This window comes from Arachis duranensis, unplaced genomic scaffold, assembly GCF_000817695.3.
Source record: "Arachis duranensis cultivar V14167 unplaced genomic scaffold, aradu.V14167.gnm2.J7QH unplaced_Scaffold_354585, whole genome shotgun sequence".
NCBI classification, from domain to species: Eukaryota; Viridiplantae; Streptophyta; class Magnoliopsida; order Fabales; family Fabaceae; genus Arachis; species Arachis duranensis.
The window spans coordinates 1407032-1423567 of NW_026264911.1; the positions used below are offsets into that span (position 1 = coordinate 1407032).

General features: G+C 36.1%; 2 protein-coding genes across 3 annotated transcripts; one reads left to right on the forward strand and one right to left on the reverse strand.

The window, feature by feature from the left end:
• The first annotated feature begins 3186 nt into the window (after positions 1-3186).
• On the forward strand, positions 3187-7175 carry LOC107465844 (pentatricopeptide repeat-containing protein At1g08610). Of its 2 annotated transcripts, XR_008005435.1 has the most exons (3): positions 3187-3328; positions 3849-5844; positions 6789-7175. XR_008005435.1 is itself a non-coding variant. In XM_016084816.3 (2 exons), the coding sequence occupies exon 2, from the start codon at positions 3986-3988 to the stop codon at positions 5765-5767; it is 1782 nt and encodes a 593-aa protein (XP_015940302.1). In that variant the 5' UTR covers positions 3187-3328; positions 3849-3985; the 3' UTR covers positions 5768-6099. The 2 variants fall into 2 exon arrangements, 1 of the variants encoding a protein (XP_015940302.1); XM_016084816.3 differs by lacking the exon at positions 6789-7175 and having other exon boundaries at positions 3849-6099.
• A 490-nt stretch (positions 7176-7665) lies between these two features.
• On the reverse strand, positions 7666-9839 carry LOC127744447 (pentatricopeptide repeat-containing protein At3g04760, chloroplastic-like). Its single transcript, XM_052256595.1, has one exon. It carries the CDS (start codon positions 9702-9704, stop codon positions 7929-7931), a length of 1776 nt encoding a protein of 591 aa, XP_052112555.1. The 5' UTR covers positions 9705-9839; the 3' UTR covers positions 7666-7928.
• Between the last annotated feature and the right edge of the window lie 6697 nt (positions 9840-16536).

Below are 16536 nucleotides of genomic sequence, written 5' to 3' on the forward strand. Positions count from 1 at the left end.
CTGCCAACTTGTGGCTCATCAGTTCGGGATCTATGCCTGGCATGTCGGCAGCTTTCCATGCGAAGAGATCAACATTATCTCGTAGGAACCATATTAGTGATTCCTTTGTATCTCCTTTCAGGATCGTGCCAATATTAGTTATCTTATCCGAGGTGTCTCTGATCTAAACTTTCTCTACTTCACCCTCGGGCTGTGGACGGAATTCTTCTTGCTTCTGAACTCCACCAAGTTCGATTGTGTGGAACTCTCCTCCTTCGCCTCTGAGGTTTAGACTTTCGTTATAACAGCGACGCGCCATCTTTTGATCTGCTTTTATTGTAGCTATCCCTTCTGCAGTTGAGAATTTCATACATAGATGTGGAGTTGAAACTATTGCGCTGAGTTGGTTTAACGTTGTCCGACCTATTAAGGCGTTGTAGGCTGAGCTTACGTCGACCACGATGTAGTCTATCTTGAGTGTTCTGGATTGGTTCCCCTTTCCGAAGGTTGTATGTAGCGATACGTATCCCAGTGGTTGTACTGGCTATCCCCAAGTCCGAACAGGCTGTTTGGGTATGCTCTTAGCTCTTTTTCTTCTAAGCCGAGCTTGTCGAAGGCAGTTTTGAATAAGATATCGGCAGAGCTTCCTTGGTCAATTAATGTACGGTGGAGGTTGGTGTTTGCCAGTATGATAGTGATGACCATGGGGTCGTCGTGTCCTGAGATGATTCCGGATGCGTCTTCTTTGGTAAACGTGATTGCTGGGATGTCTGGCGCCTCCTTCTTTCCTTCGACATGGTATACTTCTTTGAGGTGTCGCTTGCGAGATGATTTGGAGATTCTTCCTCCCGCAAATCCGCCGTGTATCACGTGGACGTGTCTCTCCGGTGTGCGAGGTGATCGCTCAGACCGTCCGACATCTTCATCCATTCTTCTTTTTCTTGGCTCTTCGTCCCGGTTGGCCAAAAACCGATCTAGTTTTCCTTCTCTTACTAATTTTTCTATGACATTTTTCAAGCCGAAGCATTCGTTGGTAGAATGTCCTCAGACTCGATGATACTCACAGTATTCGTTCCGATTTCCTCCTCCTCTTTTGCCTTTGAGTGGCCGAGCTGGGGGTATTTTTTCTGTATGGCAGACTTCTTTGTAAACATCTACCAAGGATACCCTAAGAGGAGTGTAGTTATGATATTTTTTTATTTTCTCCCCGGAGTGATCTACCTTTTTTTTGGATTCTTTATCTTTATCTCGGTAGGTGGAACCGAACCTCGAGGCTTCCCCAAGTCGAGAATTCTCCTCCATGTTGATGTACTTCTGTGCCCGTTCTTGTACTTCATCCAGGGATGCAGGGTACTTCTTTGATATAGATTGGCTAAACGGTTCTTCTCGTAGGCCATTTATAAGGCCCATAATGGAAGCCTGTTGGTAGACTTTGTATGTCCATGCATATTTTGTTGAATCTTTCCATGTAGTTACGAAGGCTCTCCTGATCTCCTTGCTTGATTCCTAGTAGGCTGGGTGCGTGTTTAGCCTTATCCTTTTGTATGGAAAATCTGGCCAGGAACTTTTTGGCCAGGTCGTCGAAGCTCGAGATGGATTTTAGAGGTAGGCTGTCGAACCATCTAATGGCTATCTTGGTAAGAGTTGTTGGAAAGGCTTTGCAGCGAACTGCATCTGAGGCGTCAGTGAGGTACATTCTACTTTTGAAATTGCTGAGATGATGGTTGAGGTCTGAAGTGCCGTCATACAGAGTCATATCCGGAAGTTTGAAGTCCTTTGGGATTTTGGTCTTCATAATTTCCCTGGTGAATGGATCTTGATCCTTGCGAGAGCTATCCTCTGGAGTGGATCGAGTAGCTTTAGTTTTGAGATCGGCTTCGAGTTTTAGAAGTTTATCTTCTAATTCTCGGCGTCGCCTTATCTCCCGATGCAGATCCTCTTCTTTTTCGCGTTGATGTTGGGCTTCTTTCTCGAGTTGCTTTAATCGATCTTGAAACGCCTCTATCACTCCTGAGTTTGATGAATTTTTGTCCCTGTTGGGCTCCGGAGTATCTTTGAGTGTAACATCCGCGTTCTTGTGCGGCGTTCTATCTTCCAAACCTGAATTGTGGTCGTTGTCATGGTCGTCCGCCATGGTGATGGGATGACTTCCAGGTTCCCCGGCAACGGCACCAAGGTTCCGAGGGTTACCTGAAACTGTAGGTCGATCTCGGTCGAGATCTTCTGTGTTGGTCGGAGCCGACGTATCCGGCAGGTGTACAGCGGCCGGAACTGGTGTGTCCGACTCGTGGAACTGAGAGTGCTGCTGATCCTTTATCACCGAAGGGTGGGGGGTACCTGCAAGGGACTCCGATGCTTAAGTTAGCAATGGGTATTAAGCAGGTATTGAGTAGAATTAGAGTATGAGTTATACTTGGGTGCTCTAGTATATTTATAATGGTGAGATGTGACCTTCTTTGGATAAGATAAGTTAGTTATCTTATCTTATCTTATCTTTTGTCGAGGTCAGCTTATCTTCCATGGAACTGCCCTTATCTCTATAGGCTTGGGCTACCTTTGGATCGGGGTCGTATTCCTTGAGTTGGGCCTTTCTTTGGGCTTTCCTGTCGATTTGACCGAGTTCTTTACGAAGAAGTCGGTCCGCTTGACCTAAAGAGGTCGGTCGCTTTGCTACTGAACATCCCGACTCAGACATCTCGACCCATGGTATGAACAATTTCTATTAATTTTCTAAGGTGAGGTAAAAATACCTTGTTTATTAATCGTTGATATGTGGCTCAAGCATTTTTCAATCCAAAAGGCATTACTACGTACCAATAGTTAGCTTTTGGAGTGATGAAATAGGTCTTCTCTTAGTTATGTTTGTACATCAAAATTTTGTTGTAACCCAAGTATGCATCCATAAAGGACAGGTATCTGTATCCTGAAGCTGAGTTTACCAAGGCATCAATGCCGATAAGAGGGTATGGATCTTTGGGACAAGCTTTATTGAAGTCGATATAATCAACACATATTCTCTATTTTCCGTTGTGTTTCTATTGGGTTTTTTGTCCTGTTTTTAAGTTATTTGAGAATATTTTTGTTGATAATAAAATTCAAATGCATGCCAACAACAAAATTATTCAAGGACATTTTTGGTAGTTTTTTTAAGCATAAATAATAAAATATTATTGACCAAAAAAAGAAAATAAAAAACGTTAAACCTCTCTAAAATCATGTCTACACACCGCAACTGCAACTATCAGAAAGCAAAAGTGCCGCCCTAGTTTTGTGTGTATTCATTTCCATTTTCCAACCCTAACCAAGCGCTCTTCTTGCTCTCTCTGTTTCACATCAAAATCTCACAGTGGTAACACTTTCCTCTCATAATTTTATTATATTTGTTTCGCTTCTTATCATTCTTTCTTTCTTATCATTTTTTCTCCATTTATGCATGCGCTTTTTGTTTTTTCTTTCCATGAAACAATTTAGTCACAATTTTTTAATCTTGAGGTAATTTCTGCTAATATAGTAACCTGGAATATTTGGTTGTATATGAAGAATTTATCAACAAAGCACTGTTGTTGTTATTACTACTTTATATTGAATAGAAATAATTGTTATAAGGATCGATGGTAACAATGAGATAAAATATAAATTTTCATAATTAATGGCAGTGAAATGCTAGGATAAGTTTTTTTTAATACTGTGTAAAGCTGTTATAATTTTAAATATATATGAATGTGTCTCTGTAGGTAGTTCATAATTTGACTGTGTTGGTACTTCATAGGTTGTCTACAACTTTTCAATTTTATATATTGTTAACAAAGTTCTTGCCTTCTTGGGGTCAAATCTTAACATTTACCCCTTTTTTCTTTCTTCTAAATCAGGTGGAAGAGAGTAAAAGATCAATGTGGGTCGACCACAATTGTTTTTTTCTGCACCTGATGTTACTGTGTGCTTATTGGCCTTGATTGAGCTAGAAGCTACAGAGATCTGTGAGTACATTGAAGTTAGCTGAACCAACATGGGATATGTAATTACTCTGCGAAACAATATTTTTACATCCCAATTTTTGCTTGGTATGCGTGAGTGCATCAGACAAGATGGCTGTAATTCAAGTTCCACCTTTTCTTTTAATTGTTCTTCGCCGAAGAAATCTCCATCCATACTCAGAATTTGTTATTTCAAGTACTTTGTTGCAACAAAAAATTGTTCACTTCGAAAAGGATTGCCATGTAGAAGCTTTCAAGAACGGGGAAGTGTTTTGCTTGATAGAGTCAATGAAGTTGACCATGAAGATTGGGCCTTTGAAGGTTATTCTGTCGGTGAAGGTAATAATAATGAATTCACAGAACTAGTGGATTTAAACAAGTCTATAGACTCCCCATCTTTGTCCCCAGATGGACCATTTGTTGGCAATAATGAAAAAACAAATAATATGATACTCCAGAATCTTTGCAGCCGCGGAAAGTTAACGCTTGCAGCAAAGTTGATTGATATTATGTCACGTAAAGGCCAAATACCTCATTTCCCTTGTTGTACAAATTTGATTCGTGGCTTTATCAGAATCGGTCTAGTCGGAAAAGCTTGTAGAATAATGAACATAATGGTCATGTCTGGTGGTGTTCCTGACACAATTACATTCAACATGGTAATTGGTGGCCTGTGTAAAATAGGTCGTCTGAGATCTGCAATTGCTATGGTTGAAGATATGAGCATGAGTGGCTGCTCCCCAGATGCAATTACATACAATACAATAATTCGCTGCATATTTGATAATGGCAAAGATGCCAATCAGGCGATTAGCTTCTGGAAGGAACAATTGAGGAAAGGGTGCCCTCCTTATCTGGTTACCTACACAGTTCTTATCGATCTGGTGTGCAGATACTGTGGCACTGCTCGTGCACTCGAAGTACTTGAAGATATAGCAATGGAAGGATGCTATCCAGATATCATTACATACAATTGTCTCACAAATCTTACTTCTAAACAAGGGAAGTATGAGGATACAGTTTTCATTTTGAATAATCTTCTAACCCACGGGATGGAGCCAAACTATGTGACATACAATACTCTTCTTCATTCTCTTAGTAACCATGGGTACTGGGATGAAGTTGATGAGATTCTGAAGATTATGAGTGAGACTACTGGTCCACCCACAGTTGTCACCTACAATATTATGCTCAATGGTTTATGTAAATCTGGACTTCTGGATCGTGCAATAAGCATCTACATTAATATGGTTTCAGAAAACTGTTCACCAGACATTATAACTTACAATACTCTTCTACGCGCTGTGTGTAAAGAGGGCTTTATCGATGAGGGCATTGAGTTACTTCACTTATTGGCAGGCACTACTTCTCCGGGGCTGGTAAGCTATAATATAGTGATTGATGGGGTGACAAAAATGGGATATATGGACTCAGCAAAAGAATTGTATGGTGAAATGACAAAAAAGGGAATAACTCCTGATGAAATTACGCATAGTTGTATGACTTGGGGATTTTGTCGATTGCAACAACTTGAGGAAGCTGTACAGGTATTAAAGCTGATGACTAAGAAAGAACAAAATATTAAAGATGGTGCTTACAGATATGTGATCCTTGGATTATGTAAACAGAGGAAGGTTGATGTTGCAATTCAGGCCCTGGATTTGATGGTAAGAAACCAATACCAGCCAGATGCGAGGATATATTATACTTTGATTAAAGCTCTTGCTGATGAGGGTATGGTAGAAGAGGCTAACAATTTGCACCAGCAGTTGGTCAGATGGAATCTTCTGAAAAAGGAAACCATGTTCAGTTAATTGACATGTGCGCATAAGGAATGGCCGAATTCTAATGCTTCTACAAGCCATGTACAGTTTGCACATTCCTGTTGCAGGTGATTTTTAGTCCTCTTTCTTTGTGACATTTGGAGTCTCCTGTGTTTGGAATTGTGTCATGCTTCCAAGGAACATTGTACTTGGGGAATGGGCAAAAAGACCTCCCCCAATCAGATGAGGTCTTTTAGTGATGGCTGTTCAATCTAACATGTTCGTTGACTTCATAAATTTGAGCTTCCAGTTTATGCTTTTTCTTATCATGGTGTAACTGTGTTTCTATCTATTCTAACAAAAAAACAAGATATTGGTCTTTTTGTGATGGCTGTTCAATCTAACACGTTTGTTGACTCCATAAATTTGAGCTTCTGGTACATGCTTTTTTATCATGGTATAACTATGTTTTTATCTATTCTAACATAAAAACAAGATATTGGTACCATGGCTAAATTGCATTTCCTCCCCCACCACCACTTATAGTTTAGAATGTTCCTCTACGTCTATGATGTAGATAGTCAATTACAATTACCAAAGTAGGTTCAAGCAGTATAATCAACTACTGATGCTTGCATCAGGTTAAACTGCCTACGCTACATCCAAAACTCTTGGGTGCAGTCCATCCCCACCCTTCATAATTCGAGATGCATTACACTAGGTTGCCCCTTTTCTTTTAATCAAAAGTTACAATTACTGCTGCTTACCTTGCTAAAATTATAATTTTCTGTTGAGTATTTTGATAATAGAAGAATGAAATGCTCCGAAATGTGTACAAATACAAAGCGTTCCAAAAAATGTAGTTGCACTTTGCTATAAGAATATCCATTTAAGTATGAAGGTTCTTTTTCATGATTTTAATCTTGTCTTGTGGTGTTATTCGAACATTTAGTTCAGTCCAGTTTCTAAGTTTTACATTGAAATTGCTCGCTCTCTCCCCTCTCTGGTGTAATGTACATCTTTCATGCCTAAGGCTTGCTAATAAGACTGCTGCGTAATTTGTCAATGGCAGGAAAACTTGTTTGGGAAGTTTTGACAGTTACTCATCTGGGAACTGCAAGGTCCAAGAGCATTGTGGCCAATGGTCATTACAGTTGCACCATGAAATCATTTTAGTTGTTGAAGTTGGCACAAGCTTGTGCTGCTTCTCTTTTAGTCTTCCTGTTTTCAGTTTTGCAGAATTTTGTTGATGACTTGTGTGCAGTATTTAGATAGCATATTCAGGATGAAGTGAACAGCATAGTGTAATCCTTTTTAATGGTTTTGGTAGTTTTAGGTTTTTCTCTGTTGGCCAAATATACTATCTATCTATCTATCTATCAATCAGCATTTCTTACCACATAATTTGGATTAAAGTCAGTTATTTATTTTGCCACAAACATACTTTTTGTTCGGTTGAGACACGTGTCTATAGGGGGCATGATTCTCCTGTGCTGAATTTTATATAAAGAGTATTTATAATTCCAATTGGCTATCTGCTAGTGTCGCATGCACGCTTTTCATCTTAGTAGATAGTTGCACCTATATGTTCGCATGCAAGAGTTGTGGCTATTGATTCAATGGTGTTGTGATTCACCAATCCTAATACAATATGTACGTTGAAAATTTTACTCAAGGTTGTAGTTTAATCACTCATTTTTTTCATTAGAATAATGTGATTTTTACCCTTAAAATCTACTAATCCTGATAAGTACCTCATGACGAAGGAAAATACTGACATAGCAAGTGGCTCAACTTCTATTATTGATCTTATAAAAAAGCAAGTGCATTATCAACTTAACAATCATCCTAGTCAGACTGAAACAGTTTAATAACTCAGCACAAAATCGTTATCTTAATAAATGCGGAAACTTAAATTATATGTTTCTTAGATGAAGTAACTAATGATACTCACATCAAAGCATAGATTTTCCGACAGCTAATTTCTGTGTTAATCAATATAATTTGAGTACAAAATTTATACATTTTCGGGCATCAGGATTCAAATATGACAGCATCCTGATCAGGAGTAAAGGGATTCAAATATGACAGCATCCTGATCAGGAGTAAAGCATACCTTTCCTAAAAACTTCAAGAAGAAAGCTGCAAATCAGCAATGAATACATTAAACTTGAGCTGAAGAAAAATCATTTTCATTCCCCATAGCTTAGGTTTAATCTGATAAAGTAAGCTCTTTGTACACATCAAGCATGGGAAAGGTTTTGTACAAGCGTTTGAATGAATACTCAGAAATTGCATCTATACTAACAAGGGTATTAGCTAGCTCCATAGCATCATTTCGCCATCCAGCGAAACCAATACCCTCAATCAACAATGTGTAGGTAGTTTCATTTGGTTGACACCCTTTATCAACCATGGTGGTAAGCACCTCAATTGCATCAGTGACTCTCTGAACTTTGCACAAACCAAGAAGAACAATGTTGTAACTCACAACAGTAGGCTTACAATTGCTACTTTCCATGTCCACCAACAATCCAATGGCCTCATCCACCATTCCATCCCTGCACAAGCAAGATATGAGGGAATTGTATGTGATCCCATCTGGGTCAATGTCGTTGCTTAGCATCTCCAGAATCATCCCCAATGCTCGGATTTTGTCGCCACTACTCCACAGGGCACAGAACATTGTGTTGTAAGAACTTGCATTAGGAGGACACCCCACTTCAGCAAGCTTCTCAAAGATGTTCAAAGCCTCATCAGCTTTTCCATTCTTGCACAGAGTCGCCAATATCGAATTGTAGCTGATGATATCCGGCAAGCAGCCATCAGACATCATGGCATCCAAGAACTCTATAGCCAAATCCACTCTTCCTTCTTTGCAGAAGGCCGAAATCAATGGATCATAGCTATAAGCATCAGGGGTTAACCCCTTTTCCCTCATAACCTTCAAAACATCCATAGCCTCCTCGGTTCTACCTTCGCGACAGAGATAGCTAATCAAGGTGCTGTAAGTCACAACATTAGGCTCACAACCCTTCACAAACATATCAGCCATCAACCTCTGTCCACTCTCCCATTTTCCTTTACTCAGAAGACCCCTCAGCAAAAGATTGTATGAGATCACATCTGGGGAACAACCCTTAGTACTTATACTCGTAACAAACTCGAAGGCGCGATCAACCAATCCTTCTTTACACATTCCCCTGACAATTGCATTGTACGTGTACATGTCAGGTTGAAGTCCTCTTGACAACATCTCATCCAAAAGCTTCATTGCCTCATCAATGCCGCCATCAATAATAGTCGCTTCGATCAAGATTGTGTATGTAATCACAGTTGGCTTACAATTATCCTTCAACAGCTGATCCATAACCTTGAGAGCCAAATCAAGCTTCCCTCTACCACAAAGATTCCCAATGAGTATGTTATAGGTAACAACATCCGGTGCGAAACCTCTCTTTTTCATTCTATCAAGCACTTTGTTTGCTTCATCAGTTTTATCAGCTTTGCACAACCCACTAATCACTGCATTGTAAGCAAACACATCAGGGTCACCATGCTTCTCTAGAATCTCCATCACCTTTATTGCTTTCTCAATCTTCTTGGCATTGAACAAACCCTTGATGAGCTTTGTGCATAGAATAACGTCTGGCTTATAACCTTTGCTCACCATGTGCTGAAGGAAATAGAGTGATTCATTGTACTTCCCTGCTTTGCAAGATCTGTTGAGGGCTTTCATGAGATGGGTATCCTTAAAATCATAATTTTGAGCAAGTTTTGATGGCCTTGTCTCAAAATAAGACACCTTATAGAAAACATGTTGTCTTTTGTTGCTGTTATTGTTCCTTGGATTGTTGTTACCACCTTCATTGACAAGTGATTTTGTGCAAGTGACAACAGTGTTGGAGTTTGAGTACTGCAAATTGTGCTTATGATGGGTTCTCAATGGGAGGGTATGTGGCAGAAACTCACTTGAAACTGTTGTCATGGATGATGATAGTGAAGACGGTGTTGTTTCAAGTTGCAACAAATTGTTTTGGTATTCATGGACAAAAAGTAACGACTGAAGAACTTGTTGCAGTGTTTGTGGATAATTTGTTTTTGGATAAGGTGTTGCATGTTGCTAGGAACAGATTTTTGGCACCGTGGGAATCTAGCACAAATGAATGGAACCGTATGATGCACGAATACAGATATTTGGAAATGACATAGGACATATGAATATGTGAATTTAAAATTTTGTTATTTAGGCTGTGTTAACAGAGACCGAAATATTATAAAATATTTTTTTGATAAATTATAATAATATTTTAATATTTTATTGATATTAAAATATAAATTAATTTTTTAATTATTTTTAATATATTTTTAATTATGTAAAATATTTAAAAAAAATTTTGTTTTAATAATTAATAATATATACTATTTTTAAATTTATTTTAAAAATATATGTTAAAAATAAAATTTGACAAATTGACACGTAATGATATTTAAGTGTGTCAAAATATATTTAAAAATAAATTATTTTTATTAAAACATGATAAAATACAAAAAATATATATATTAAATAAATATCAATAAATATCATGTTTAAAATGTATCTGTATATTATCAACACGATAAATTAAAGAAGTGTCTCTTCTTCATAGATGAAGGCATTGTGTTTCTATTCTTATTATAAAAAAATTTCCAACAAAATTTACTTTATCCTATATTCCTGTGATCTTATGACCATAAACCAGCCAAATCTTCCACCTATCCACCTCTTGTTTGTTTTTATTTAATTGTAATAATTGCCGTCGAAGCTGATTGGTTGGTTTTGATTGCACTTCCCAATTCTCATCCATAAATATTAGGGTCTTTAAAATAAATGGGCAAATTAGATATAAATCTTTCCAGAGTTGTAAAATAAATAAATAAATAAATAAATATAAAATAACAAATATAAATAAAATATTTTGATATTAATATTTATTAATATTATTATTTTAATATAATAGAGATTATATTGCAACTAATTATGTTTATTAATTATGTTGCAACATACAAAGAAAAAAAAAAGGAATGTTTGTTATGTATGGTTGTTGTGTGAAATTTCAAAAGCTCTATTTTTATTTATACACATACTAAATTCCTATTTTCAACTTTCGTTAATTTGAAAATTTGAACCTTTTTTTTTCTTGAAAAAATGAGCTACCTAAATATTAATGGGTATTCACATTCATCCTTATCATAACACTCTTTTTTAGACGTTCATTTAGGATTATGTCTCATTAAAATTTTACAAAAAAATTTAATGAAAAAAATTTTAGTGAAGAAAAAAGAGTACAATATTATTTGAGAGTTGTCTCATTAAAAATCTTGTCAAGAAAAGTCCAATAGAAAGAAAAACCAGACCAAGAAAAAAAGAATACAGTCTCCCACTCTTGTTGACATTATTTAATATCTCAAAATTGACACATCCCAATCTGATGTACCAATCTTTTAAAGGAGGATTTGGGATGTGATTTTCTAAATAAATCTACCAGATTATCACTTGAGCAGATTTATTGGACATTAATTGTTCCTTGATTTTGAAGATCATAAGTAAAGAAGAATTTAGAAGAAATATGTTTTATTCTATCACCTTTGATGTATTCACCCTTAAGTTGAGCAAAGCATGTTGTATTATCTTCAAATAAAATAGTTGGAGTGATTTTATCGTCAATCAGTCCACATGATGACAAAATATATTGGATTAAACTCTTGAGCAAAAAACACTCGCAATTTGCTTCATGTATCGCTAGTATTTCAGCATGATTAGAGGATGTTGCTGATATCGTCTGTTTTGTGGACCTCATGATATAGCTATATCACCATATGTGAATAGATATCCTATTTGAGATCTTCCTTTGTGTGGATCAGACAAGCATCCTGCATCTGCATTGCCAACTAATTGTGACTTAGATTGATATGGATAAAATAGTCTCATATCAACTATTCCATAAAAATATCGAAAGATTTATTTGATTCTATTACAATGTCTTCTGGTTGGAGATGAACTATACCTTGCTAGTAAATTCATTACAAATGATATATCAGGTCGTATATTATTAGTAAGATACATTAGTGCTCTAATGGCACTGAGATATGGTACTTTAGGACCAATGATATCTTCATTTTCTTCTTTAGAACATAATTGATCATTTTTTACATCCAAAGACCTTACGATCATTGGTATAATTAATGAATGTGACTTATCCATATAAAATCTCTTCAAGATCTTTTTCGTGTATGTTGTTTGATGCATAAAAATCTCATTTTTTGTATGGTCGATCTGCAGGTTGAGACAAAATTTAGTCTTTTCAAGATCTTTCATCTCAAACTCTTCTTTAGAGCTTTTATAATTGTTAAAATCTCTTTAGGGGTTCAAATGATATTTAAATTATTAACGTACATAACAATTATAATGAATCAAGATGCAGATTTTTTTTTATGAAAATACATGGGCAGATGTCATCATTCTTGAATCCGTTTTTAGCCAGATACTCAATAAGACGATTATACCACATTCATCCAGATTGCTTTAAACCATATAAAGATATTTGTAATTTAACTAAGTATAACCCCTGCAAATATTCATTAGAAGATTTAAATATCTTTAATCCTTCAAGAATTTTTATATAGATATCATGATCTAATGATCCATATAAATATGTTGTAACTACATCCGTTAGATGCATATGTAGTTTATGGTATGCGGATAAACTGATCAAAGTATAAAATGACATGTTCCAAGCAGAGGTTGGGAGATTTATTCTCATAAGTAAGGGTCTAGCAATCAATTGGAGTCGTTTAATAAGTGATTCTGCTAGTCCATTTTGTGTATGAACATGAGATACTGAATGTTCAATAGTGATACCATTGGCCATATAATAAGCATCAAAAGCTTGAGAGGTAAATTCACCAACATTATCAATACAAATTATTTTGATTGGATTTTCTCAAAACTATACTTTTAATTGAATAATTTGAGCAAGTAATCTCGCAAATGCCAAATTGCGAGAAGACAATAAGCACACATGTGACCATCTCCAAGATGCATCTAATAGGACCATAAAATATCTAAAAGATCCACATGGTGGATGAATAGGTCCACATATATCGCCTTGAATCCTTTTTTAAGAATTCATGAGACTCAAATCCAATCTTTACTAGTGATGGCCTTAAATTTAGTTTTTCTTGAGAACATGCAGAATAAAATTTATTAGATTTAAGAATTTTCTGGTTCTTTAGTGAATGACTGTGGGAGTTTTCAATAATTCTCTGCATCATGGTTGTTCAAGAATGTCCCAATTAATCATACCAAATTATGAATTCATTTGGGATAGTAAACTTTTGGTTTACAATGGCATGTGACTCAATTGCATTGATTTTAGTATAATATAATCCATAAGAAAGTGAGGATAACTTTTCTATCATAACTTTTTTATTTAAATCATGAGTTGTGATACATAAGTACTTATGATTTTCATCATTTATTTTTCAATATGATATCCACTTCGGCGAATATATTTAAAACTCAATAAGTTCCTTAAAGATTAGTAGATAATAGTGCATTATTTATTATAAATTTTGTTCCTCCGAAAATTAAAATTATACCACTTTCAGAGCCTTCTATCATATTGCCTGAACCAATAATAATATTAACATAAATTCTAAATTTTATGCCATTATACATAATTACATATTTACCACTGCATTAGTTATACATAATAACTTTACTATTCTCTCACTTTTTGCATTAGATAATTGTTTATTTTCATAATAACTAAAATATTTATTTGTCAGTTCAAATGTGTGTTTACACAGAAAAACCTTCTAAATCATGATGTCAATTAACCTAATACCTAATTAGGTTTGCACTCTTCAAGAATGGACGAAATGAAATCTAAAAAGTTATTTGCTTATTCTAAACTAAAATGAGATATTTTATTATTTAATTTGTATTTATGTGAAAAAAATGTATACATTTTACAGTATAATGTTTAAAATAGAATAACGGTTGAACGATTATTGTGTTGAATTTTTTTAAAGATTAAAATTTTCTAAAATGTAATTCTGTTATTAAAGTGAATGAATGAGTGAACTATCATAAATATAAGTTCCTTTTGAGAATTTGCCCTTTTTTTTTATTTTTTCTATTGTAGTGTTGTTTTTTTTAAAGATTACCAGGTCATGCCCACGGAAAAGCGTGGGTTGAGTAATTATTTTTTAAAATATTTTATATTTATATTTTAAATAAAATACTATTAAAAATTAAATAATATTATTGAATTTCTATTCAAATTAAAAATGAATATTTTTATTTTATTATGATAAATTATTTGAAATATATCATATTCAACCATCTAAATTCTCAAACAGGAGCTGTACTCAGGAAAAAAATTGAGCAAAAGAGAGAGCGGGAGCAAAGGATTAAGGACAAAACACGAAGAGCATGATGACCATACCGTTGGAAGAGATAAGGGGGAGAGTAAGGGTGGGTGTGCACTCGGTGGCAAGGAGAATTTTTCGGGTGAGTTTTTCAAAAGTTTTAAAGGTCTCCTTTGGAGATAAAGTTATTTATGCAGAGAAAGTTAAAGCCTTTATACTTGTAGGATCTTTTTCTAGGGATGATATAGCATAGTGATAGATAAACAAGGTGATTTTCAACTTCCGTATGTTAGATCCACAAAAGAGGCAAACTTCTGCTTGGCAGAAATTTATAGAAATGCCTTAGTGATCAAAGTTTTGGACAAGAATTACAGTTATACAACTTTTTCACATAAGCTTCGGATGGTCTGGCGCATCAAAGGTGGCTTCGATCTTTTAGACATAGGATTTGGATATTTTCAAATGGAATTTGATGCCGCTGAGCATCGGAAAAAAGTAATGTTTGGTGGCCCATGATTGATAGAGAGACATAGTTGCTGTAAAACCATGGGATGTAGATTTTTGACCATATGAAGAATCCTTCGAGTCAATGCCTGTATAGATTCGGATTTCGGAACTTCCAATCTAGTGTTACCAAGAGCAGGCTATGATGCGTATTGTTTCTACGATAAATGTCCCAATCAAAGTGGACCTACCACTAAATTGACAGAGAGAGGGAGATATGCCCGAGTATGTGATCAAATAAATCTGAAATTGTCGGTGATCAAGAATATTATTGTGGAAGGAGTAACTCATGCAGTGGAGTATGAAAGTCTATATTTAATGTGCTTCTTGTGCACATTATGGTCATGATAAGGCACAATGCTTGGGTAGAATCACCACGAAAGGGAAGGGTGTTGATCCTGGTACCGCCAAGACCCAGGTTGATGAAAAGTCAATGCTAATTAATGATAAAAAATTCAAAAATCAAATGCAACGGATGATGTTGTGATAGGCGTGGTTGTTGGCGAGGATCACGGACCTAATATAAATGATGATTTATTGACTAATAACTTACATGTGGTTCACGTTGAAGAGGCATGTAGGAATGAAGAATTGAGCTTGGAACAAGTATTGAGGAAGGAAAAATATAAGATGGGCCAAAAGCAAATATTTAAGGCCCAAGGAAGGGAATACTCAAGCAAAGGTTCAAATAGAAAAACAAGGCCCATGTTGCATGCTACTCTTGCTAACGAGTCTACTTCTTCACGAGCCAGGATCGAATCTCAAACCATGTTCAAGCAACGTGGGTCGCGTGTGAGGAATGGAGATGCGTCTGCGATGCTGTCTTCTCACCAGACCCCATTGCCCCACGGCTCCTCCCTCCGAAAATAGCCAAGACCGCTGTCCTTGCAGAGCTCACCGACGGAGAAGAATGGAATCACTATGGTGGACACCTCTGCGAGGTTGCTACAGTGGTAGTGCCACTGGGAATTGAAGTCTTGTCGTCGAATGATGCAATGAGGGAAGAGGCAAGAATGAGGGATTCTGTCCTGTAATTCAAGCCTCATCTAAAGGTTGGTGAACTAATTTTATATTCATTACTATTCTATTATTCTATTTTTATATTATGGATAGTTTAAATACAATAGTTTAGAACATTAGGGGTGCATCTAATAAGTTAGCTCCGGTGAATTACAAAGAGTTTCCTATAAACTTTAAACATGCTTCTTTTGTGGTTGAAATTCGTTGTCCTTTTCAACACTTGAAACTGTTTTGGAAAAGGCTTGGTTATCATTCTATTGGTACAGTGGAGGCAACAAGGCATAAAGGGGTATATGATTCCTTTCTATAATGCCGGATGCTTGCTGTAAGTGGGTAGATGCTTTTGATCAGTGTGTTATGGTGGAGTTTTAGGTAAATAATGTGATTTAGAGGTGTAGTGATATTTATTATAGTCCTTATTTTAATACTAGAGTTCTTCTGTGGGAGTATCTTGTGATTCAGTCCTTATCTTTTCGTGGGTCGTGGTCATTCTTGGTGATTTTAATGAAGTCCTCTTCTCTCATGAATCTAAGGGTTGCCTTTTTTCGAGTCGACGCGCAGATCGGTTTGCTGCCTCATTAAGGGATAGCGATCTATTTGATTTAAAGACTATCAAAAGACAATTTTCTTGGTACAGAAGGGTGAAAAATTATACTGAGGTGGCAAAAAAATTGACGGGATTTGTATCAATAATGGAAGGTTATCTCTATTTTCATAGGCTTATGCAGAAATACTAAATAGACTTCAGTCTCATCATTGTCCATCCTAGTTCATTGTAAAGGGTGGCCCCAGCTGAAAAGGAATAGACCTTTCCGGTGTATTACGGCTTGGGCTACCCATCTAGGGTATAGAGATATTGTGACCCAATCGTGGGGGTCTGG